Here is a 24,799-nt window from a genome sequence, read left to right as displayed (position 1 = left end):
TGACATCAGCCTCACTAGAAAGTGACAATGGAAACTGACAATCACTCCATTCAGAATCACAGATAAAGCAGCTACTGTCTACTTAGAATTCTCAACTCCAATTGAGTATACCTATACTTCTTTAATAAAAAGAAAGATGACTTTTTAACACTATCATAACTTTCAGATGAAACTTGAAAATTATAAGGGCCTGGTTGGCCTGAGAGAGCCATTTCATTGTGGGCTTGGGTTGACCCTGCCCCTCCCAGAGGAACTTGCTTGCAGGCCCCTGATATGGGAGTGGGCCAGCCAGATGGAGACATCCAATCAGTGGGGCACGCATATATTTACTATGGTAAATTGAAATTCATTTGGTCACCGTACTGCCAACCTAGCATGACTCTGCAGTTTTCCCTGTATATTGCAATTTCATTGGCCACCTGTGTATGGGCCAGGCTCAACCACCTCTATAAAGGTTAGTCTGTGAGGCAGGGAAGTAGTAGTGATAGCGTCCAGGTCGTTGGGAGTGGGAGCGTCAGGGTCGTTGGGAGCGTCAGGAACCTCGCCGGGGAGCAGTGCCACCGGGGAGCGGCGCTGCCGGGAATGTTGTTGTCAGATAGAGAGAGGGTTGTCATCGGGGTAAGGGAAGTAGTCGGGGGGGCGGGGTTCGGTGTCATGGTTGTCATCGCCTCTTTGTAAGAGACCGCCCGACTGGTCTGTTTGATTTTCCATGTTTGGTGCAAAATAAAGCTTTGCTTGACTTTTGCTTTGTTTCAGTCTCCTTCCTTTGATCACGGACCCTAACAAAAATGAGGTTAAAGGATACGGAGATATTTAAGCAAAGGAAGGAAGGAAGGAGGGAAGGAAGGAAAGAAAATTAAAATTTAATTCCATGGCTCTCAAAAGAGTAACTTTTGGAAAGCCAAATCAACAATTCAAGGCTACCAGGCCCTCAGAAAAGCTATTTGCCTCTATCATTCAATACTCAAATTAATATAAAATATATAAATTCAATAATGTAATAGAAATTATAAGTATTTTATTTTTTAAAAAAATATTCTATTTATTTATTTGACAGAGAGATCACAAGTAGGCAGAGAGACAGGCATAGAGAGAAGGGGAAGCAGGCTCTCCGCCAAGCAGAGAGCCTGATGCAGGGCTCCATCCCAGGACCCGGAGATCATGACCTGAGCCGAAGGCAGAGGCTTAACCCACTGAGCCACCCAGGGGCCCCTAAATATCTGATTATTTTTAAAAAATAAAAACAAAAATAATCTTGACACAGTTACATACCGCAGGTCCTGCTGGTCCTGGGGGTCCTTCGATAAGCATCCCCTACAATAAAAAAAAAAAAGACAGAGACTCACCACTAGTGAAATGGAACCCCTGACCTCTCACCTAAGAAGTTCTAACAAAGCACCATATCATTGCATTTCAAAAATCCTCTGTTTCTACCATGTAAAACCCATTACAAATAGTTTTGCATGCAGAAGGGAGAGAGTTTAAAATGGTAAGAAAATATAGTCCCTGTCCTCAGAGAATTGGTGAACTAATTAGAAAAGAAATAAATATTCAGGAAAGTAATATTAAAAGGAGAATATGCAATATGCTGCCAAGAAGGACAAAGCTATGAATCTGACCAAGTTTTCCCTAGCACTCGGAATAATGCCTGGTGAAAGCTAGAATTTTATAATATCTACCGCGTGAATGAAAGAGTGGAAGTTAAGTGGCACCTATGCACTTTAATTGAGGGAAAGGAGAAAAGTCCAAGCAAAACAATTGGGGATAAATATGAGATAAGCTCTTCAATAGACAAGAGGATAAAGTACTGTTTCAGGAAAAGAAACTCATTCCACAAAGTTTATGATTCTACTGTCGGAAGTTGTTTAAATTGTTTAATCATTTAGAAGGCTGGTTGTAAATTTTCAAAATCAGGGCATATTTATTCTGAAAAAAAATTTTTTTCAGGCACGATTTCTCGGGTTTTGGAGTAATACAGTTAATAGCCAGCAATGTCCTTATAGACATATCATTTTGACCTTTGACTCTCCCCTGTCCTTGCAACTTTGAAATGATTTTCATGATCTTGAGGCAAACAATTAAGCATATTATCTTTAGTTCTAGTGCAACGGTTTCCCCAAGTTGGTGATCAGGGAGAACAATAGTAAAATTGCTTTCTGGTAACAATTTGCTTTTTACCAATATCTTGAGTAGTAATAATATTAACATAAATTTTAAAAATCACTTTTGGAGTGAATTAGACCATTTGTTAGTAGGGAGAAAAGGAAGTGAATTTTAAAAGTAATATTTTCATATCATGACAATATGATATTATCTGGATGTGAAATATGATTATATTAACATGATATTATTTGGATATGAAACAAGAAAATATCTAGATCAAATAATATATTTCTAATAATGTCAAGTTAGAGAAATTGAAGAAAGTTAGAAAAGCTAACATCTGGTTATGTCTCAACCACGAACATGTGAATCTCAGCAGATCTCAGGTTCCTTTGTCGTAAAACAAGAGAATTGGACTAGACAAATTTCAGCTACTTTCAAATTCCAAAATTCATGTCTCTATGTTTTTTTAGTTAATTAAAATTTCACTTGCCAGAAATGGCCTCACTGACTCACTTATTCATGGCATATTTTAAACACTTGGACATTAGAATTTTTAATGGAAATATACAAACATATATAATACTGTAGGGTGATGATGGCTCAAAATCTAAATTAATTAATTGTACCAACCTTTACAATGTATTCGCACCAATACTTACAGGTTCAACTACTGCTGGTTCTCCTTTCTGCCCTTTTTCTCCATATCCACCATGGCCATTTATCTGTTGAGTGAAAAATTCAAGCAACCTGTCTTTAAGTAATTAAGGCCATTTAAGTACTTTTTAAAAAAATTTAATTATCTAAGTGCATTTAAAAACAACCTATTAAAATGTGGTTTCTTTTAAACAAAAACCTATTGAATGTTTAGATACTGAAAACATGAAAAGGAAAGCATAATGAGCATTAACGCAATTCTTGAATGAGATGAAACAATTGTTTGTTAAAGAACTCTTACAGAAAGATAAAGACATATGTAGACTTCACTTACTATTCCAAGGCATTATGCAAAAAGTGTCATCAAATTAAATTTAACAAAATATAGGTGAGGGGTGAGCGGTGGGAGAAATGGGTGATGGGGGTCAAAAAATAACATATAGTTCTGTATTGAGCATCACCAGAAGATGCTTCTTTCAAAATTAAAAAATAAAATAATCTGGGACCCCTGGGTGGCTCAGTTCGTTAAGCGGCTGCCTTCGGCCCAGGTCGTGATCCCAAGGTGTTGGGATCCAGTCCCACATCTGGCTCCTTGCTCAGCAGATAGCCTGTTTCTTCCTCCCACTCTGCTGGCTGCTCTCCCTGCTTGTGTTGTCCCTCTCTGGTAAATAAATAAATAAAATCTTTTTTAAAAAATCTAAAAGTCAGACTTACTATCCAGAATAATAACTATTTTAATCTTATTGATGACAAAACAATTTGGATACAATTCTATCCAAGACTATACTTTCAAATGAAGACTCTGGTAGTATAGGCAGAGCTACAATGGCTGAAGATTTCCATGAGGAAGAATCTATCAAGATGTCCTGGGAGGATAAATATTCACAATTTACATAAGAACACAACTTGTACTTTATCCTTGAAAAAACATCAAGATAAATATGAAGATACTCCAAAAATAAGACATACAATGACGCAGGGCATAACACTGACTTACGCTTGTTTCTGTGATATCTGTTTCTGCTGGAACACCTGGACCAAAGTCTTCATTAGTGGGACTTGTTGGTTTATCTTCATATTCTTTATATTCATAAAAATCATATTCGCCTAAATCTCCATCTACCAGCAGGTCAGAGTCCCTGCCGTCTATTTCTTTGTTTTCATATAGTGTATCCTCGGAATTTTTCCTCTGGGAATCATAATCCTCTCCAGTTAGATATTCTTCAGTAAATACTTCTTCAACTGGATTTGGCTATTAATTTAAGTTGCAAGGAGTTGAAGAACATGAAGTTTACTATTAGTAAAGCAAGGAAAGCATTTGCAATTACAGTTTGATGGAATGTGACGGGAAGCAATTTAAATGTTACCCAAGCAAGGCTGAAGGCCAAGAAAGATAGCCTTTCAGTATCATTGAAAGAAATATTTTTGTACATTGGTTTGTACAAGGAAATATTGCTTTCAAAGTACTTTTCCCAATAAACTGCAAATAGTCACATGGATTCAGCATGTGTATTTGCTTGTTAGTCAATTTTATATTTACTTTATAGTTTGAGACTTGGACAATGAAATATGCACTAAATTAAAGCTTTGCTTAATTTTCAAAGCTCACAGATCATCATTATGAAATATAACTGCTACCAGAAAAAACATGTAAATTTGACTCTCAATCACAAAAATAAAATATTAATGCCAATAGTGAGACTTACCATTGTAATTTTTACAGAGTATCTAGTATATAAGGAAGTATTATATCACCAAAGGGTTCTTTAAAGCAAGTAAAATATAAATTATAGCCTTCAAAATTCAAGACAATGAAACAGACTATGTCACTGTACGATCTCATAAAGAGCAGAGAATAAATATACATTTACAAGTAAATTTTATATCAATAAATACTTCCTCAGAGATAAAAAAATAAACCTAGTATAATTTTCTTTTTCACATAATTAATTATTTATCAATGGCATAAATCTGCATCATAGTTCTCATGTAATTTTAGCTATATTATGATTTTGATGAGATTCAAATTAAATAATTTATCTTGCTCCTTTTTGAAATTCATCTTGAGTAACTTGATTTCTATAACAGTGAATCTAGATGACAGAACAGTATTGAATAAATACGTAGTAGTCTGCAAAATCATTTGAATAAAAAGTGGCTAAATGATTAATTTAGCAATTATTAACTAAAATAAAATGTCCAATAACCATAATGCTTTTGTATTCTTAGACAAGGAGGGCATACTATCTATAAGGGATGAATATTATTCAAAATCTAAATTTACTATGTTCATAGCTCTGATCTAAAAAAGCTAGATAAATTTGGTTAGATAAATAGACATCTTAACTCAAGATATCCATTTCTGGAAAACGATCATTTTGGACCAGATGAAACCTAAAATCTGTTCTCACCCTAAAATGTTATTATTCTAAAGTATGTGTTTGCATGTAACACACCACTGGGTTTATTTGCCTCACTGGGACACTTGTCATCTTTTCATGATAAGGTTGTATGTCTAGTTTGAAATTCAGGAACATTGATTTATACCTGTATGTGCTTAAACATTTTCATAGGAAAGAATGAAAAAGAGTAAGGTATATTAATTTAATTGTAAGCATCACACTCCTAACAAGTTTGGAAATGTAAAAAGCTACTAAAATCCACGAAGTCTACATTTTGTCAAGAAGTCTGCTGTCATGAAAATGCATGATTTTTGGTCAGATGAACTAAATTCTAATTGTATCATTTCATGATACAATTTTCAGTTTAGAGGAGTCTCCTCACAGAAGAATCATGTTGTGAATACCTTTCATCACAGCATGTTGAGAAGCTTACTCAATCCCAGGAGCAATTAAGAAAATGATAGCAGCCAATTCAGTTTAATTAATTTGTGCTTACATGAAGCAAAGAGTCATGCAAAACCTGAACTGACTGATTTTAAATGACCTGTTTCTAGTAAGAGTGAACCAATGTTGTTCAGGAAAGGGATAAAAAGATGGAACTTCCCACGAATTATGGATTCTGCCAGAGTGAAGTATATTAAGAAATATTACACACTTAAAAAATTTGAACTGTGATTTAACAGTGTCAATGAGCTTACCTCATTTGGTCCAGATACATGCCTAGGAGCTTCTGTCTGATAACTTTCTTCTGTTCCATAGTTGTATTCTTGAAAATCATCAACAATATTTGCCTAGTGATAAATTCAAAAGAAAAGCAATTATAAAAATATAAGGCAATCCCAAATTTAGGGGAATCATGATTTAACTGGGTTATCGGATTAGCCAAATGAGCATTTATCTAGTTGGGTTAGGACAATGACTCATCATCAGAGATCTTCCAGCTTATCTAGGAGAGATCTTGATTGTTTTTTCTTTGCTACCTTTACCCCTAGTTTGGCTTTTGCTGCTGCTTGATAACTTTTCTTCTTCTTGGACGCAAATTTTTCAGATTTAGGGGGTGTAAACTTTTTGGACTTTTCCTTTGAGTTAGTGGCCACTGTCCTCGTCTTCTTTTTGAAATTGGATTTCTTTTTCTGTAAAATGTGGTGAAAGATGGAATGGGAAACATAAATAAAGTGAAAAAGGAAATGAAGAGCACGGACGAAAGGAAGGACAAGCAAAGCAAAATGAGCATCATTCCTTCAGGACAGCTACTGTCAAATAAAAATCACAGTTATTGGTTCATAGAAATCGGGGGAGTGAAAGGCTTATGATGAGTTCAAGGAACAGCAGACGTAAGAAACCAGGCAATGACAAACAGCAGGACACCATTCACAAAGGCGCTACTTTGTTTTTACCTCGGTTTGTGCTATTGTCTCCTCAGTTACAGTGGGTGTCTCTGTTACAAATTCAGCCTCCTTATACTCTGCTTCCCCATACTCATAGTCATATTCCATTATATCCTCAGGTGCATACTACATCGCAAAGGAAAAAATATCAGGCGATTTTGTTAGTTGCAGGTAATACTAACAACAAAGTGGTAACTGCCTTAACTTTTACTTACAGTAAAGGTTAAGAGGCAAGGAAATGTTGTTATTTAAATGTTATTTTTTTATTACAAAAAGTGTTATACCATCCTATATAGAGTACAATAACACAGGAATGACAAAGCAGGTTTTCTAAGAGCAGAATCGTGGTTAGGACTGTGAGGAAACTAAAAATTTTGAACTTTAATTCAAACTTAATTAATATTCAAAACTTTTAGTTAATGGCTTTTTTTGAACACAGCAATTAATTATGTGCTTGGTCACAGTTGTTAAATATTCATGTTAATTTTTATTTGTAAAAATTGCTACATAAGAATTTGTTAAAATTCCCTAAGGATTTTACTGTAATGTCAATGGGTACTTTTTTTTTTTTCATTAAACTACATGCTTAAAATTTTAAAATATGGACAGTAGTCTTTCCAAGTATGATAGAATGTTTATGTTGTGAATCAGAAAGGGGAGAGGAGGAAAAGAAATGCAAGGAGCATAAAATTAGTCTAAACAGAACTCTGGAACTAATGAAAAAATAAAATCTAAAATTTATTTAGAAATCTCTAATTTGCTATAGACAAGATCAAAATGAGCACAAAATACTTGTGAAACATTACAGATTCGAAAGTTAGATCTGTTTCTAGTTAATACATTATTTCTGCTTTTAAAGATACTGCTTTTTTCTCTATCAAAAAAGCACAGTACCTAGACCTCATAAACTACTTAAACCTAACTCACATTGGAAAATAGTATTTTATACTAGATTCTTCTGTATTAAAATAACTTAGTTGGAAAGAGATATGTTTCTTAATAGAGGCATGTACAAGACAATCATACATATTAAGTGACAAGGAAAATAATGTATTCATCTTCAAAGCCAACTATCTCTATCAAAACTTTAATTTGTAAATAAGAATATAGTTATCATGAAACATATATTAATCATTGGTTTTAATCAAAATAAATGTAAATATACTAAGGTCATATATATAATATATTAAGTAGTAAACTCAACAAGCTGAATAGTTAATATAAATTATTTATATTAATATATATTAAATATATATCTTATCTATAACATAGATATAGATATTATATATGTATATACATATATATGTGTATATATATACGTATATATATATATACACGCTAAAAGCAACCTATTTGGAATTCCTCAGCTTTATATTTGGTAAAATTCCAATTATACTCCAACTGGATTTCAAAATTGCCACAAAAGCCTTTTTGATCTGCCAACAAATAACTGTTGACCATATGTCATTTAGAAAATTGTGATCACTATACCTTCTAACAAGCTCTATTAACTATAGCAATGCAAATAAATGCAAATTTCACAGACCTATAATGCGACGTGTCTAAATCTGATCCTCTAGCAACATTATACATTTCGCCTTTTATGAAACATGCTCACTAGAGTAAACTTTCTAGATGGTTCAACTGAAGATCATATTGAAATATAAACATAAACTTATCTTTAGTTTTCTTTATGGCTGTCAAAACTCTGATTTGATTAAATTAACTGAAATGCATTCATAATTCTATCTACTCAGTAACTGTTTGATTATCAATGAATATACAGACAAAGTACTTCAACAAAGCTTTATTCTAATTGAATTTGTACAGAATTTGGTAAATTAGAAAAATGCATGTATAGAACACTGAACACTTGTTCTTCATGCCTCTGCAATCAAGATATAATACCAACTACTTCTAAGAAAGTTAATGTAAACATTGTTAATAATATCATTAAATAGGGGCACCTGGGTGGCTCAGTGGGTTAAGCCTCTACCTTCAGCTCAGGTCATAATCTCAGCGTCCTGGGATGGAGCCCCACATCGGGCTCTCTGCACAGCAGAGAGCCTGCTTCCCCCCCTTCTCTCTGCCTGTCTGCCTACTTGTGATCTCTCTCTCTGTCAAATAAATAAATTTTTTTAAAAAAATCATTAAATAAATAGAATGATTAAATATTGAATGTAGATACATATTAAAAAGACATAAATTCTGGCTGAATATTGTATAATGAGTAATTTTTTGTAGTTATCGTCAATCATGTTGGAATAAGAAATATTAGATTTATACAGCTACCAGCTGCCAACTTCAAGTAAAACATAAAAAAGAAAAGATTTGATAGTCTATGTTGTAGAGTTTTAAATTAAGGCAGACTTTTCAAAATCAGGTGAATCTATAATGAGTTTTAAAAACATAAGACAATACACAAAGACACAAAGGGCTGATTTTTCAAATGCATAGTTTAATGCATCTTACATGAAGCATGGTATTCAGAAATATATCAATATATACCAACTTATGTCATTTGTTGTTGTTGTTGTTGTTGTTCTTGTAAGAGGAAACATATAATCTCCATAAGTTTCTCCTCTTTTTAAATTCTTTCCAAATAATGACCAACCAGACTAGTTGTGATTATGGCATACTGGAAGAAATAATATTCTCACTTCCCTAGACACTAAAGCACATCTTTTTCTTAGAGTCTTTCAGGAGTCAGTGAAGATCACCACTTCTATTCTTACCTCTCTCTTTTTTTAAAAGATTTATTTATTTATTTATTTTAGAGAAGTGGGTGAGGGGTAAAGGGAGAGGGAGAGATCTCAAACAGACTCCCCACTGACCATGGAAACGAGGTAGAGCTTGATCTCATAACCCTGAGTTCACAACTTGAGCCAAAATCATGAGTTAGACCCTCACAACTGAGTTACCCAGGCACCCCTGCTCTAATTTCTTTATCTAAATAACATCCCCTTCGTGGTGGTATTGAGTATACTTGGCGCTACTGTACATGAAGCTTTATAACCTATTTTTGGAGATGACCATCTATAACTCATTATGGAATTTTGGGCTGCCTTGAAAACAGAGAGAACTGGCTGTGATCAATGAGATGAATATATGTAAAAAGACATGCAATGATGGAATGCTTTCAGGTTTGATATGTGAGTAGCCTAGCATTATTTATAGTGCATGAGGAGAGAGGAGAGACACATTTCATTGTAACTGGTAAGAAATGCTATATTTATTATAGCATCACCCAACTCGATTTCCACATAGTTTGTGTTATAGCAATACATTGTTTTTCTTCTCAAACTCTCCTAGTAAAAACACTTTTGACTTCTTAAATATACATTATCAACAACTAACGTAGACAAGGGCAAATTTACTTTTAAATTTTACTTTTTTATCTAGATAAAAATGTATAAAAACTATTTTGCTTTAAAATAACTCAGTTTAACTGACATGATAGCATTAGAATATATAATTAAATACCTCAAGGTGACATTTTAAGAAAGCATACCTTCATTCTTCCAAAAATCAGAGCCATATCTGTTGCTAAAAAGAACAAAACTTATCTTTCTTAAAACAGGAGCAAAATAAATCTCAGCAATCTCAAACATGTATACCATGTATAAATATTATAAATTTTAATACTGAATCATCACATAATCTCTAAGGTATAAAAGCCCTAAACCTGATGGTATTTAGCTGTCCCCTTGGAATTTACACACACAAAAAAAACTGTTTAAATAAATCTTGAGGGAATAAAAAGACTGAGGCACAGGAAAACTGTGAAAAAATCAACCACAACTACCCAAGCAATTTCTTTTTTCTCTCTCATATTTGCTTTTCTGTCAGCTTCTTAAGACTTTATCCTGTTTTAAAAAGAACATTAACATTAAGTCATGGAAAAGATCAGTGCAACAGAATTCACTATCGTACTTTAAAAAGAAAAATGATGTCAACAAATCTATCTCAAGCACTTAGATGGTAAAATTCTAACGGAACTCACATGCAAAAACAGTAATACATTAAAATAAAAAAGATCCTAACCTCTTCTAAGTAGTCAAGCTCAAAAGATGGAAACAAATAATACATTTAGAAAGTAAGAATGCTATTTGAGCTATTTTCAGACATTAAGGCAGCCTTGATGTTTTCAAACTTCCAACCCCCTCTCTTAAAATTTAACACTCTTCACCTTGAGAAAAAAGAATCTAAAAAAATTGTTTTGCTGCCAACTAAAGACTAAATTCCTTCCAGTTTGCTTGTTTTTTTAATTTCCAGAAGATCCACATCAAAGGATTTTACCAAAAATCTGGATAAAGGTACATTGTACTGTATTTTTTGTTTTGGGGAATATTCAATTCTGCCAAAATTGTTATGGTTAGGCAAACTTACTTTTTGGTCTGAAAGAGAATAGGGTTAAATTTCATTATGGTAAATTTTCTTGCAAAAATGGCCTGGAAGAAGGGTTTCACATTTGAATTTCAAATTAAGTGACATAATAAGAATCAAAGTACATGAATAGTTTTAGTTACTACATTCAGATCATACTGCTTTTCATTTTATTACTCTTTATGTCAAATTTTGTGGAAGACAAAGAAAACATACATATCAGTGTAGCCATGCCCAATAAGAAACAGAAAAAAAATCTCTCTAAATACTCAACACAGCCTGAAACTTTAAGGTAGCTCTAATGTCACTTTCTCATCTATCTGAATTGCCAAAGGCAAGTGCACCAGAGGATATGTCACCCTTATCTGGAGGCTGTGTCAATTATTTAACTGCCAAGGGCAGATATACAGCTTTTAGATATTTATGTAGCAGAAATATAGCTTTTAAATAAGTATCTTTTTCTCACCTCCCCCCAAATAAAATATGCTCATATACACACATACAAGTGAGGTATCTCTAATTATCAGAAGTTTAAGTAACAGGGTACTTGAAAGGAAAAACACCCAAAATCTTTAAATCACTCTTCCTAGAAATGGTAAAACACTATTAAATGCAAAGTATACTTTAATTAAAATTGAATAATAGTGATAAGCCTCAAAACTACAGGAGTAGGTCTATACCATTAAAATGAGAAAACGTGCCCTGATGTTATGGTCCTCACCTCATCAATCTGCGGTTCCTGAGCCTGAGCAGCCTTGGGCACTGAAGAGTCACAGTCTGGACTATAATGCTCACAGTAGTCATATGCAGCTTTGGGGTCACCTATGATCAGCAGCTGCTGGATGTCCCCCTGTCAAGAAATAACCATGGATGTAGTCAGCATATTCGGATATACATAGATCAGAGCAAGATTTACTCTAGGAAATAATGTGTAGTTTATTGTTGAATACCTGAAGAATTATCACTTACATTCAATGTTAAAAATAGTCTTACAGGACAAAACAAACAAGCAAGGGAAAAAGAGAAAGACAGACAAAGAAACCAAGAAACAGACTCTTAACTATAAATAATAAACCAATAGTTACCAGAAGAGAGGTGAGAGCAGTATGGGTAAAACAGGGGATGGGGATTGAAAAGCGAACTTGTCGTGATGAGCACAGAGTAATGGAATTGTGGAAACACCATATTGCACACTTGACACTAATGTAACAATGTATGCTAGCTACACTGGAATTAAAACAAAAAACTTAAATAAAAAATAGTGTGATAGGATTAAAGAAAAACTCACACCTGTCTTACAAATCAGCTGTTAATATTAAGCTGTTATTCTATTATTCTGTGGTTTAGACAATCTTTACTATATGCATCCATTTGTTAAAACTTGATTTTACTGCATTCACAGCTTACACTGTATAAAATAAGACAAAGAAAATATAAGTAATAAGCTGATGAAACAGTAAATAAAATTTAAAACCTGTAGATATATAAAGATAGTAATATATTTTCAACATAAACTACAGAGTTCAATCAAATCAAAGGGGATTATTATTATTAGACAAATTTATATGAGAATTTTTAAAAGAAAATATAGGTCCTACTATTGTGTTCTCATAAAGGAGTTGGTATCAAAAGGAATTCTTATTTACAAAGATGGGTAAGAAATGCAGAGACCAGAAAAATTCAAATTATGAATAAAAAGCCAGAAATTTGAGATATTTTTATTAAGTAATGGAGCATCTAAGCATACATTAAAACTCTCTTATTTTGAATTCTGCATAATTTTAATTAAAAAAATTACAAATAATTAGTAACAGGATTATCTAAAGAGTTTAATTGCAGGAGATTCTGGAAACTGGTTCTGAAAACTGTGTAAGCAAGAGAAAAACTGTAATATTCTGCGCCTGAAGCAATCTGACTATTTCCACAGGGTCTAATTCAACATGTAACTAGTTTCATATAAAGCCATGGGTCACGGCCATATCAATTCATAATTATACTCAGGCCCAGAAGAATTTTTGAGTCAATAGTCATTTGACTTGATGATTAAAGTCCTTGTAATTTTGAGCACATAAGTCTGATCCATAGAACTCCTGATTCCATTTTCAATAATTTCAAAGTTATTCCAGCTTTTCTGCATGTTGCTAACAGGAGTGACATAATAAGAATCAAAGTATAGCCTAATGAAAATATAGAAAATATAGACATTAAATTTTAAAAGTCTCTTACAAAGAATCCCAGGAGAGAATTTCATCATTTCATCCAGTCATTTCATTCGATCATTCATTCAAACAGTGCTTTAATAAACCATAAGAGACTCTGAACTATTGAGAACAAACTGAGGGTCGCTGGAAGGAGATGGCCTGGGGTGGTCTATATGGGTGATAGATGTTAAGGAGGGTCCTTGTGTCGAGCACTGGATGTTACAGATAAGTGATGAATCACTAAATTCTACTCCTGAAACCAATATTACACTCTATGTTTAACTAGAATTTAAGTAAAAATTTGGAAAAAAAAGAACAGTCTTTAATATGGTCAAGTAACACCCAAGTAACAAAACATCTACTTCATTTCCCAGTAAAATATAAAAAGAAAGCAGAATCAGCAAATATTCATCTAAAAACTACAATGTTTATAATAGTCATACTATTTTAGTGTTCCAACTTGAAAATTATTTATTTCCATGTCATGAGTCAATATAATTAATCAATCAAATTAGATTGTTTCTGAGATCTTTTTTTTCAGGATTCTTTTTTGTAAATAGGAAAATCTCTAATATTTCTTTTATGCCCATTGATTTTAAATATGCTCACATATTTAAATAATATAAGTTCTTAAAATTTATTGATAGCATCTCTCAAATATTAGCTGATCAATTCAGAACACTGAGTAGCCACAACTGAATTATATACAAATAATTATATAATTATATAAATTGATAATAATAAGTAACAAACAGAACTCTGAATACACAGTTTTTCATTCTGTTGTTAAGATAATAATGAGGCATCACTGAGAACATCTTTAGTGCTGCCATCACTGAGGGTTTCAAGCAGAAATCCTGACTCTTAAATTTTCTCCCAACTTTGCCATTAACTATGTGGAATTATGCAAGTCCCCTCATTCATCTTTTGTAAAATGAATACATGTAGAGATCATATCTAAGGTCCTCTCCAGAACTCCAGAATTCATATTTAATTATATGAAATACAATGAATCAAGTGAAGCTGTTGCTAAAACAGAAAAAAAAAAAGTTGCCTATCTTATAAGCATACGGTATTTTTAAAACAGTATATTTTTGAGAAGAATTCTGGCTTTCTAAGTCCTTACTTGACTTCATTAAATGGAATCCTGCCAATCTTTCACTATAAATTCCTATTTCAGGTATTTAATATTTAGCCATAAAATACATTAGTGGAAAGAAACTGAAAAATTCAGTTAAAAAGCTACAGTATAATTTTCTCCAGAAGGTGTTTTACGGTGTTTTATGTTAATCATACGACATGCCGTGACACAGTCTGCAGATAAACAGAAGCACCCTGACAGGATGAATAAACTGTAAATATTTAGATTCAATAGTCACAAAAAGTTCCACAGCTGGAAAAGGGTGAAGTTACCAAGTAATATTGGCATCTGCAGCACACGAACCATGAAAAAGACATCCTCCTCCTCTGATGACCTACAAAGCCAGACTTGGAGTTGATGCAATTACCTTGCTATCTACAGCTGTGTCAACTAGGTCTCCACGGTAGTATTTGCATATAGACAGGATGAGACTAAGGTGGAAAGCAAAGCAAATGTAAAAAAAACAAATGGTACCCATCTATAAAGATGAGGTTCTTCTAAACGTCACATGCAGTGAAAACAATACTGCCACAGTTTTATCAAGACCAATTAATAAGTAATAGCACATTTTCCTTTGACAACTATAATATAATGCACATATTCTAATAATTTTTGTTCGGTTTGTTTTCTCTTTTGTTTATGTGGTTTTTTTTTTTATGCGTGTGTGTGTGTGTTTATAAAGCCTAGCTACTTCAAATTTTGATGCAATGAATAAACTACATCGTGCTCTATAACATACATAAGTAAGACACATGTAGCTTTTTCCCATGTATAAAATCAGTTTGATTTTAAAAAATGTGATATAAGAGATTGGACTAATGTTTCAAGGTCAAATGTCAATATGCCACTGTTAAGTGTCTGAATTTCCAAATTCAACTCCTCATCCTATGTGAAGTCAACCAGTGTTTAGTTGGTCAGTTCCCAGCCTAAGTATCCACTGAACTGAACATCACAGCAGCTGATTCCTGGAATGCGCAATGGAAACTGTGCTCTGATCAGCTGTCATGTTCAATTCAGTGTAACCTGAGAATGGATTATATGCTTGGAACAAAATCAAATCACAAGAATGGCAAGGAAACTCAGATATAACCAAAACAGCAAATGGAGAGGCTGGATCTATGTTCAACTATCACTGTTCAAATAAAGAGTACATTTTTAACCGGTTTATCTATAAATAGTCTCTCTTGAATGTCAGTCTAGCAACTAGTATCTGAATATATATATATGTGTGTGTGTGTGTGTGTGTGTGTGTGTGTGTGTGTCTGTATAGTGTTTTTTTTTTTTTTATGAAAATTTATTTATTTATTTGTGAAAGAGAGAGAGCACAGAGGGAAAGGGAGAAGCTGACTCCTTGCTGAGCAGGGAGCCTGAAAGGGTCTTGACCCCAGGACCCTGGTTTCATGACCTTAGCCGAAGGCAGATACCTAACCAACTGAGACACCCGGGCTCCCCACCATGAAGCTTTTAATTCCACTTGTAATCTTGGATGACTCAAACTTTTCATATTAAAACTTGGATGTTACTTACATTCTAAGAGAATAATTTACTTTTTTAAAAAAGATTTTATTTATTATTTGACAGATCACAAGTAGGTGGAGAGGCAAGCAGATAGAGAGGGGGAAGAAGGCTCCCCACTGAGCAGAGAGCCCGATGTGAGGCTCGACCCCAGAACCCCGAGATCATGACCTGAGCTGAAGGCAGAGGCTTAACCCACTGAGCCACCCTAGTGTCCTGAGAATAATTTACTTTTGATAATATCAGAAAAAATAGACCTAGGTATCTATAGATGATGTCCCTCACTGAATTTCATAAATTTCTAGAATTAAAAATTTCTTTTCACTTAATACTAAAGTAAATGACACAGCTGCAATTGTGTTCTATAAAGTCATCTAAACTGCAAATTTCCCATAACACATTCTTGTCCCCGTTAATTTTACAACAGGTAGATATTTCAATGGGAATGAATGTTTTTATGAAATGCTTCTTGGAAAAACCTTAATGATATGTTATGAGCTAACATGAGTTAGTTTGATGAAGAAGATGCAGAGGGAAATAGCACTAAATAGAAAAAGCATCTTAACCAAAGTTTTGGAGGTGTGAAACAGCATGAGGAAGTCAGAGAAGTAACCACAGTGCCCTGTAGTTGAAAGGAAGGCCCTATGTGATGATAATGAGTAGTGAGGGTTGAGAGTGGAAAAGAGGCGATGGGAGGAACAATTAAACAAACAAACAAACAAACAAAACCTTGTTATGTGAACTCAATTCTAGAAGTTATGGAGTGTCATTCAAGGATTTTGAACAATGGAACAAATTGATCAATGCTGTATTTTAATTAAATCATTGACAACATAGGGAAGGATGATTTGGATGCAGCCAGTTTGGAAGCATGGGAATCAGTTAGGAATCCACGCAGTTAAGTGCTGGGAAATTAAACTAAGCCAAAGCACAAATGAACAAAAGAGACATAGAGCTGACATATTAGGTAAAAATAACTGCAGGGTTCAGAGACTGGGTGCTAATAATGGAGTGGGTTGAAAATGGCAGGAAAAATGAAGAAAAGTGCATTAGAGAGGAATGGAAAGCAATTCTTTAGTTTCTGGAGTGAGCAACAGCAGGATGGCAAAAAAATCATTTACTTAGTTAAGAGACATAATAAATAAAGAAATATTTGGGGATGCGCCTCTTAGGTCTACAAAATGGAATGGTAATTAATAATGGTTTCCAGAATAAGTTCAGTTTTTCTTCCAAGAAAATTGTCTTCATTTACTTTTGAATTGTGTCCCTCTACTTGCAGATTGTAAGGTTTATCACTGAAGCCACAGCGAGCTATAGGAATCAGTAAGAATCAGGGAAAATTTCCCTTTATCTGACAGTACATACTTCTCTTTCTTATAGCAATTTATATGCATTTTCTCATTGCTAATCAAAGATAAAATGAACTTGCCCAGACTTAGGGTTTCGGGCTCGATTGTGTGCCCCTCAACCAACCCAGATTTATATAATTTTTTTTTAAGTCTTAACTTCATTGTGTAAACTTATTTGGAGACAGAACCTATAGAGAGATAATTAAGGTAAAATGAAGTCATTATGGTGGGTCCTAATTCAATACAACCATCCCTTTGTAAGGAGATTAGGACACAGACACAACCAAAAAAAGACTACATGAAGACAGAAGGAGAATCGGGTCACCTACAACATACAGAGAGAGGTCTCAGAAGAAATCAAAATCAAACCTGCTAACATTTTGATCACAGAGTTTTAGCATCCAGAACTGTGAAAAAAAATAAGGTTCTGTTGTTTAAGACAGTCAGTCTGTGATATTTTGTTATGGCAGCCCTAGAATACTAATACAGACTGAATTAATACTAGTTTGTTTTCAGGGTCGCCTGGGTAGCCCAGTGGGTTAAAGCCTCTGCCCAGGGTCCTGGGATCCAGCCCCGCATTGGGCTCTCTGCTCAGCGGGGAGGATCCTTCCTCCCCTCTCTCTCTGCCTGCCTCTCTGCCTACTTGTGATCTCTGTCTGTCAAATAAATAAAATCTAAAAAAAAAAAAAAAAACAACCTAGTTTGTTTTCAGGTATACCCTGTAAATATTGTCATTATAACAGAATAAAGAAAACTTTTTAAAAAGTAGTTTTGTTTATTTATAACTAAGGTAATATCCGATTTTGTCCAGGAACTGGTTATAAGTAGATGCTGTAGAAATGTTGGCTGATTTAATGTGGCAAATAGCTAGAACTCAGGATAATCATAGATTATCATATACCTACCACTATCACCATGTATAAACATCCCTTAGTCCACTGGAGTTAATATAAAGTAAGAATGATTTTTTTTAAAAAAAAGTATACTCCAAGTATGAAGAAAGAATTTGAAGGGAGCAAATTTTTAAGTAAACTTACCTGAAGTTTAAAAAAAATTCATCGAATTAAATTATGCTAGAGTTCATACTGAGTTTAAATATCCATTTATATGACTATGTCAAAATGCATTTTAGTTCTTAAGTGAAAGGTAAAAAATTAATCTACAGATGTGATGGAATTCCTATAAAAGTATCAGTGGCATTATGGAATCACCAAAGACCCCAAATGGAATAGATTAACAGAATAGAGAGCCCTGAAATAAACCCATGCTTTTATGGTTAATTAGCCTACAACAGAGAAGGCAAGAATATACAATGGAGAAAAGACAGTCTCTTCAATACATGGTGCTGGGAAAACTACACAGCTACATGCCGAAGAATGAAACTGGGCCACTTTCTTACTCCGCGTACAAAAGTGAACTCCAAATGGATTAAAGACTTAAACGTAAGACCTAAAACCACAAAACTAGAAGAAAACAGAAGCAGTAAACTCTCTGACACTGGGCTTGGCAATATTTGGCGGGGGGCGGGGGGGGGGTCTCTGTCTCCTCAGGCAAGGAGAACAAAAGGAAAAAAAAAAACCAATGAGACCACATCAAACTTAGAAGTTTTTGCACTGTGAAGGAAAACAACAAAACAAAAAGGCAAGGTACTGAATAGAAGTAGATCTTTGCGAATGATGTATCTGATAGAGATGAACATCCAAAATATATAAAGAACTTATACAATTAAATATCAATGAACAAAAAAACAATCTGATTAAAAATGAGCAGAGAAATAGACATTTTTTCCAAAGAAGATATACAGATGGTCAAAGACACATGAAAAGATGTTCATTATCACTAATCACTAGGGAAATCAAATAAAATCCATAGTGGGATGTTACCTCATACTAGCTAGAATGGCTTAAAAAGTACTGCGCGCACGCACACACATATACACACAAAAGGAATAACAAGTGCTAATGAAGGTATGGAGAAAAGAGAACCCTCATGCACTGGTGGTAGGAATGCAAATTGGCATAGCCACTATGGAAAACGCCATGAAGGGTCTTCAAAAAATTAAAACTAGAACTATCATATGATGTTGCAATATCACTTGTGGGTATTTATTCAAAGAAAATAAAAATGCTAAGATATACAAAGAACATATGGTGTTGTGTGTATATGTGTGTGTGTGCATGCACGTGTGATAGATTATTACTCAGCCATAAAAAAAGAATGAAATATTGTCATTTGCAACCACATGGATAGACCTAGAGTGTACTAGGATAAGGGAAACAAGTCAGGCAGAGAAACACAAATACCTTGTGATTTCTTTGCATGTGGAATATAAAAAGCACATCAAATAAACAAACACAACAAAACAGAAGCTGACTTACAGATACAGAGAACAAAATGATGTTTGCCCAGGGGTGGAGGGTGAAAGGCAATTGATGAAATAGGAGAAGGGGATTAAGAGGTATAATCTTCCAGTTATAAATTAAAGAGAAATTGGGATATAATGTACATCACAAAGAATACAGTAAAAAATCCTATGTATGGTGACAAATGGTAACTAGGCTTATTGTAGTAATGATTTCATAATGTATACAAATACCAAACAATATGTGGTATATTATAACTAATATAATATTATATGGTAACAGTACTTCAATAAAAAACAATTCCTGGTTCTATCTCTTAACTCCATATCAATGAAATTATATTCAAGTCCATCTTCATGTCAACAATGGAAAAAAGAACAGAAAAACATATTCCCATCAGAATTATATATGTGTATTTGTATTTACATCAAAATTACATCTTCTTTTTTTTTTTTTTTAAAGATTTTATTTATTTATTTGACAGAGAGAGAGATCACAAGTAGGCAGAGAGGCAGGCAGAGAGAGAGAGAGAGAGGAGGAAGCAGGCTCCCTGCTGAGCAGAGAGCCCGATGCGGGACTCGATCCCAGGACTCTGAGATCATGACCTGAGCCGAAGGCAGCAGCTTAACCCACTGAGCCACCCAGGCGCCCCAAAATTACATCTTCTGTAGTTTGCATTTCATTTTGTCAAACTAATGCAAATCAACAATAAATAACACATTTAGTTTTTTCTCAATTTAAGAAAACACATGTAAAAATTTAAATTAAAAGTCTGAAAAATACTGAGATGATTCTCAGATCACAACAGGATTTTTCATTTTAAAATTTCATTTAAAAATTAACATTAAAATGTGCATCACCAGAACTTAATTCCTCTCCCTAAACAAATTTATCTGATACTTTATACAAAGATCTATTTTCTTAAAAATATAATCGAAAGTAATATTTAAAAATCTAAAAGTGGAATTTTAAAATAAAATGGAAATCATCTTGAGACTTATTTTTAAATATAATTTTAGAAAAAATCATCTGGATAAAAAAACAGCAGACATTATTTAAAATATTTAACTTGTTTTTTAACACAGACTTAAAGGACAAGTTCTTATAACTCATGTCAGGATAAAGGTCAAATATGGTCTTTGCATGTAGGTACGATTTTCACTGCCTGACTCACAAAGTTAACAGCAGAATTTGACATTTACTTTCTATTTCATAGCTTTTGACTTGGCAGTAAATTTTGGACTTATTTTTAAAGTAAGTATCAAGTTTTGAATATGAAAAAACATGATAGACTATTTTCATCATTCCATAAAGAGTTTAATAGTTGAACTGGCACATATCTAAGCAAATAAGCAAATAAGCCTGATATTTGGAAATGACTTTTTAACATACCAATTTAGCATCCCCTTCTTTTATTACTTATTGCTAGAGAAATATCTCTCAGTGGATGAAGTGAAATCACTGACTGTAGCATCTCTATGCATTCATTATTCTCATCCTATATACAGTGATACTGTCCAGAAATAATATAACTTAAAAAAATATATATTTCCTTATGCTTACTATGTTCCACTCCTCTACCATGTAACAATGAATGATACATTTCCTTTAGTGAATTGAAGTTTTATGAAATCAAAACTGGCCATTTTATAAGATACATAAGGCTAAAAGGATTTTTTAAATATGCATATAAATATATAAAACAATAAATATACCTTTTACTCTATTTTAATTTTGAAAAAAAAAAAAGATTTTTTTCCATGTCAGTGTGAAAACTTCTTAGCTCATGACAGGATATAGCCAACCTGTACATCTGTCTATTAAACAGCGAAACACAGGGGTCATGCTCGCAAAGAACTAGATTTTTCTTGGGTGCAAAAGCAAACTTGCTATGCAACATTCCTAATTTTAGGAGGTAATGCGTACCTCGCAATCTTAGGGTAAGTTACATTTTTTCCCAAGACAAATTTTATATATTAACATATGTGATAATTTTTGTTAACAGGCAGAGATAAATTATTAATTATGAATTACATATTCATAATGTATATACATTCAATATACATAATGAATTACACATTTATTGTAACTGACACAGGAATTTAACAGCCAGATAACTTTGAGAATCTTTTTCCTTGGATGTTTACTAATCATTCATCTATGCATTCAGTCAGCAAATATTAAAGCAAAGTAACATGTTAGCTCTCTGGATAGAAGGAAGAGGAATAAAAAGGGAAAACAGACTCAGAGCCCATTCTTAGATAGCTGACACCCTGATAAAGAAGATTAATAATACACAAAACATAACATATAAGAAACATATTTCTGTAGCACATACCATATTCCACTTATAAGGAAGAAAGAAATTGGGCAGCTAGGGGTTAGGGAGAGTGGGACAACTTCTATATGGGAAAATTAAAGGAACAATCCAGAAAGGCTTGGCATAAATGACACAATTTATGGTGAAGTATCCAGTTTCTCTTTTAAATATAGAAGTGCTTGGTATTGGGTGCCCGGGTGGCTCAGTCAGTTAAGCATCTGCCTTGGGCTCTGATCATGACCCTAGCGTCCTGGGACTGAATCCCACATGAGCAGGGAGCTTCCCTTCCCTCTCTTGCTCCTGCTTGTGTTCTCCCTCTCTCTCTGTCAAATAAACAACAATCTTAAGGGAAAAAAAAAAAATTAAAATAAAAAAGAAGTGCTCGGTATTCTTTGTTGTCCCCTAAATCCTAATTAGTTATATTTCTCTCTCCTACTGTGTGACCCCAAAATCCGACCCTTAGAGCCCACATTATGAGACTACCTCTCGCAGATTCCAATTCAGACAATGGAAGTTACTACTTAGAGTTTGAAAATCAGGGAGAGAAGGAGGTCAGGTCATTTTCCTCATACTTCCCAGGCTTATCACAGCAGTTTGGCCCCCTTATCACTATTACCATTTCTGGAAAACCCTTCTGCATGGCCACAGCTTTCAATGAACTCTTTACCACTGTTTCTGCCATTGCCTGCTTAGCCCTAGGAAAATAATGCTCATCACCAGTTTCCCCAGCCTCCTCGTTCGCACCTCTGTAATCCCCTCAATAGAGACTGTTTTTTGCTGGAACACAAAAGTGTGGACTACAGGGAATGTGAGAAGTTAGAGAAAAACCATATACTTAAAGGCCTTAAAACAGTAACTGACATCTTCCTTTTATGGAGGTACTCAGTTTAAGGGTTTAAACAATCAAGACAAAAGGCACAGTTTATAGTCTAGGCGCCTCCACTTAATCAGCTAATCTATATTGTTCAATTAAAGCCACTCAATAGGAGCGCCTGGGTGGCTCAGTGGGTTAAAACCTCTGCCTTCGGCTCAGGTCATGATCCCAGGGTCCTGGGATAGAGCACCGCATCGGGCCCTCTGCTCAGCAGGGAGCCTGCTTCCTCCTCTCTGTCTGCCTGTCTCTCTGCCTACTTGTGATCTCTCTCTGTCAAATAAATAAATAAAATCTTTTAAAAAAAAAAATAAAGCCACTGAATATAAACTTCGGGAGAGCAAGAACTTGTCTGTTTTGTTCTTTAGGATTTCCATAGCTCCTAGAATAAACCTAGACATCATGGATACACAATAAATATTTGTTCAGTAAATGGATCTCTGGGATATTTGTTCATCATTGCAAGACTTGAGTTCAACATCTGTAAATTGAGAATACTATTACTTGTCCTGTATTTCCCACAGATTCTTTAAAAAATAATATGTACTTAAACAGTTTTTAAAATGTAACATGTTAGCAAATATAAGGTATGATTATTAGAGGATTTGAAGACAATTAAAGGAGAACATATCTTTGAATGGCAAACTTCTAGACAACGTGTCTATCAACACTATAAAATCTAAGAAATGCTGCTGGAGAGTCCTTTTATAATTGTTTCAATAAAAAATTCCAGAAAGAATTGAGTTTCAGGAGACTAAAAGTCATTATTCTATAAGTAAAGTCCATCAGGAAAAAAACATAATAGAAGAAAAAGCAAATACATTTAGCTAAGCAGTTTCCAGCATGTACCACTGTAAAAGCAATAGTTTAACAAAATTATACAATGTTGGGGTGCCTGGGTGGCTCAATCGTTGTCTCTGCCTTCAGCTCAGGTCATGATCCCAGAGACCTAGGATCAAGCCCCGCATCGGGATCCCTGCGTGGCGGGAAGCCTCCTTATCCTTCTGCCTCTCCCCTTCCTCCCCTCTTGCTTATGTTCCCTCTCTCTCTGTGTCTGTCAAATAAATAAATATTTTTAAAAATTATACAATGTTTTCATAAGATACACCCTGAATCCTGAAGCTTCTGTTCACATTTGATGTTAGAGCTTTATTATGAGGTATGAACTGTCTTTGTAGAGGATTTGATTGTATATCCAGGAACAAAACTGACATTAACTCTCAACCATAGCATATAATTCTCAAGAAGTAACTACCATTATGAGAAAATTAATTGAAAAACTAGGCTTCTGGTCTGTCAAAGCATTAACTCTCATCATGTATTTTTTTCAAACATGCCATACAGTTAATGACTCTTTCTCAACTATTTTGTGTGGAAAAGGAAAGCTGCCAAAATGTTTAGAATTTTAGTGTAATTGAAAAATGGATCAGAAATCACATCTGAGCTATGATTCAAAGGAAAGAATGAGGGAAACCACATAATCACAGACAGAACTGCCACCCACATGGGACTTTACATTTCTTGGTGTCCCAACAGCTTCAGAAATCAGTTTTTAAGAAAATGAGTAGTGTTCTTATGTTACTAGAATGTACCACTATTTGAATATACTAGCTAATTACCAAGTAATATAGAAAATGCCTAAAATTGTATGAAACACAAACATAGAAAGTGCATATTTATCTTACACTTTCTTCCTTTTTTTTTTTTAGATTATTTATTTATTTATTTGACAGAGCAAGAGAGATCACAAGTAAGCAGAGAGACAGGCAGAGAGAGAGAGGGAAGCAGGTTCCCTGCTGAGCAGAGACACACACACACACACACACACACACACCCCGCACACCGATGCGGGGCTTGGTATCACTTTCTGATGTACTATAGTTTATTTTCTCTTCTCTGGAACATAAGCTCCAAATGGGTAGGGGCAGAGGCTTTGCACTATATCCACAGGGTCTAAAATAATACCTGAAACTTAATATTTTTTAGTGAATAAAATAAATGTCCTTTCTAGTGTGTATTAATTTAAGAGATATAGATCAAATATATCAAACAAAGAAGCAAGAGGCAAGGTCTGTTATCTTTTTTCCTAACAATTTTATATTT

The 24,799-nt window shown here is 34.1% G+C and overlaps 1 protein-coding gene across 6 annotated transcripts in view; it reads right to left on the bottom strand.

The window, feature by feature from the left end:
- COL11A1 (collagen type XI alpha 1 chain) overlaps positions 1-24,799 on the bottom strand; it is a 201,878-nt gene that overhangs the window by 124,275 nt on the left and 52,804 nt on the right. The window contains exons 5-11 of one of the 6 annotated variants that reach the window (XM_032302425.1): positions 11,658-11,786; positions 6,560-6,676; positions 6,143-6,295; positions 5,861-5,953; positions 3,758-4,012; positions 2,766-2,828; positions 1,273-1,314 (exon numbers count right to left, since the gene is read on the bottom strand). In XM_032302425.1, coding sequence (XP_032158316.1) covers positions 1,273-1,314; positions 2,766-2,828; positions 3,758-4,012; positions 5,861-5,953; positions 6,143-6,295; positions 6,560-6,676; positions 11,658-11,786 — 852 coding nt within the window. The remainder of the gene's footprint in view (positions 1-1,272; positions 1,315-2,765; positions 2,829-3,757; positions 4,013-5,860; positions 5,954-6,142; positions 6,296-6,559; positions 6,677-11,657; positions 11,787-24,799) is intronic. The other 5 variants (XM_032302426.1, XM_032302429.1, XM_032302427.1 and 2 more) reach the window with 5 other exon arrangements.

The sequence above is a fragment of the Mustela erminea genome, chromosome 10, assembly GCF_009829155.1.
Source record: "Mustela erminea isolate mMusErm1 chromosome 10, mMusErm1.Pri, whole genome shotgun sequence".
NCBI classification, from domain to species: Eukaryota; Metazoa; Chordata; class Mammalia; order Carnivora; family Mustelidae; genus Mustela; species Mustela erminea.
This window is presented reverse-complemented; position numbering and strand designations above follow the sequence as displayed.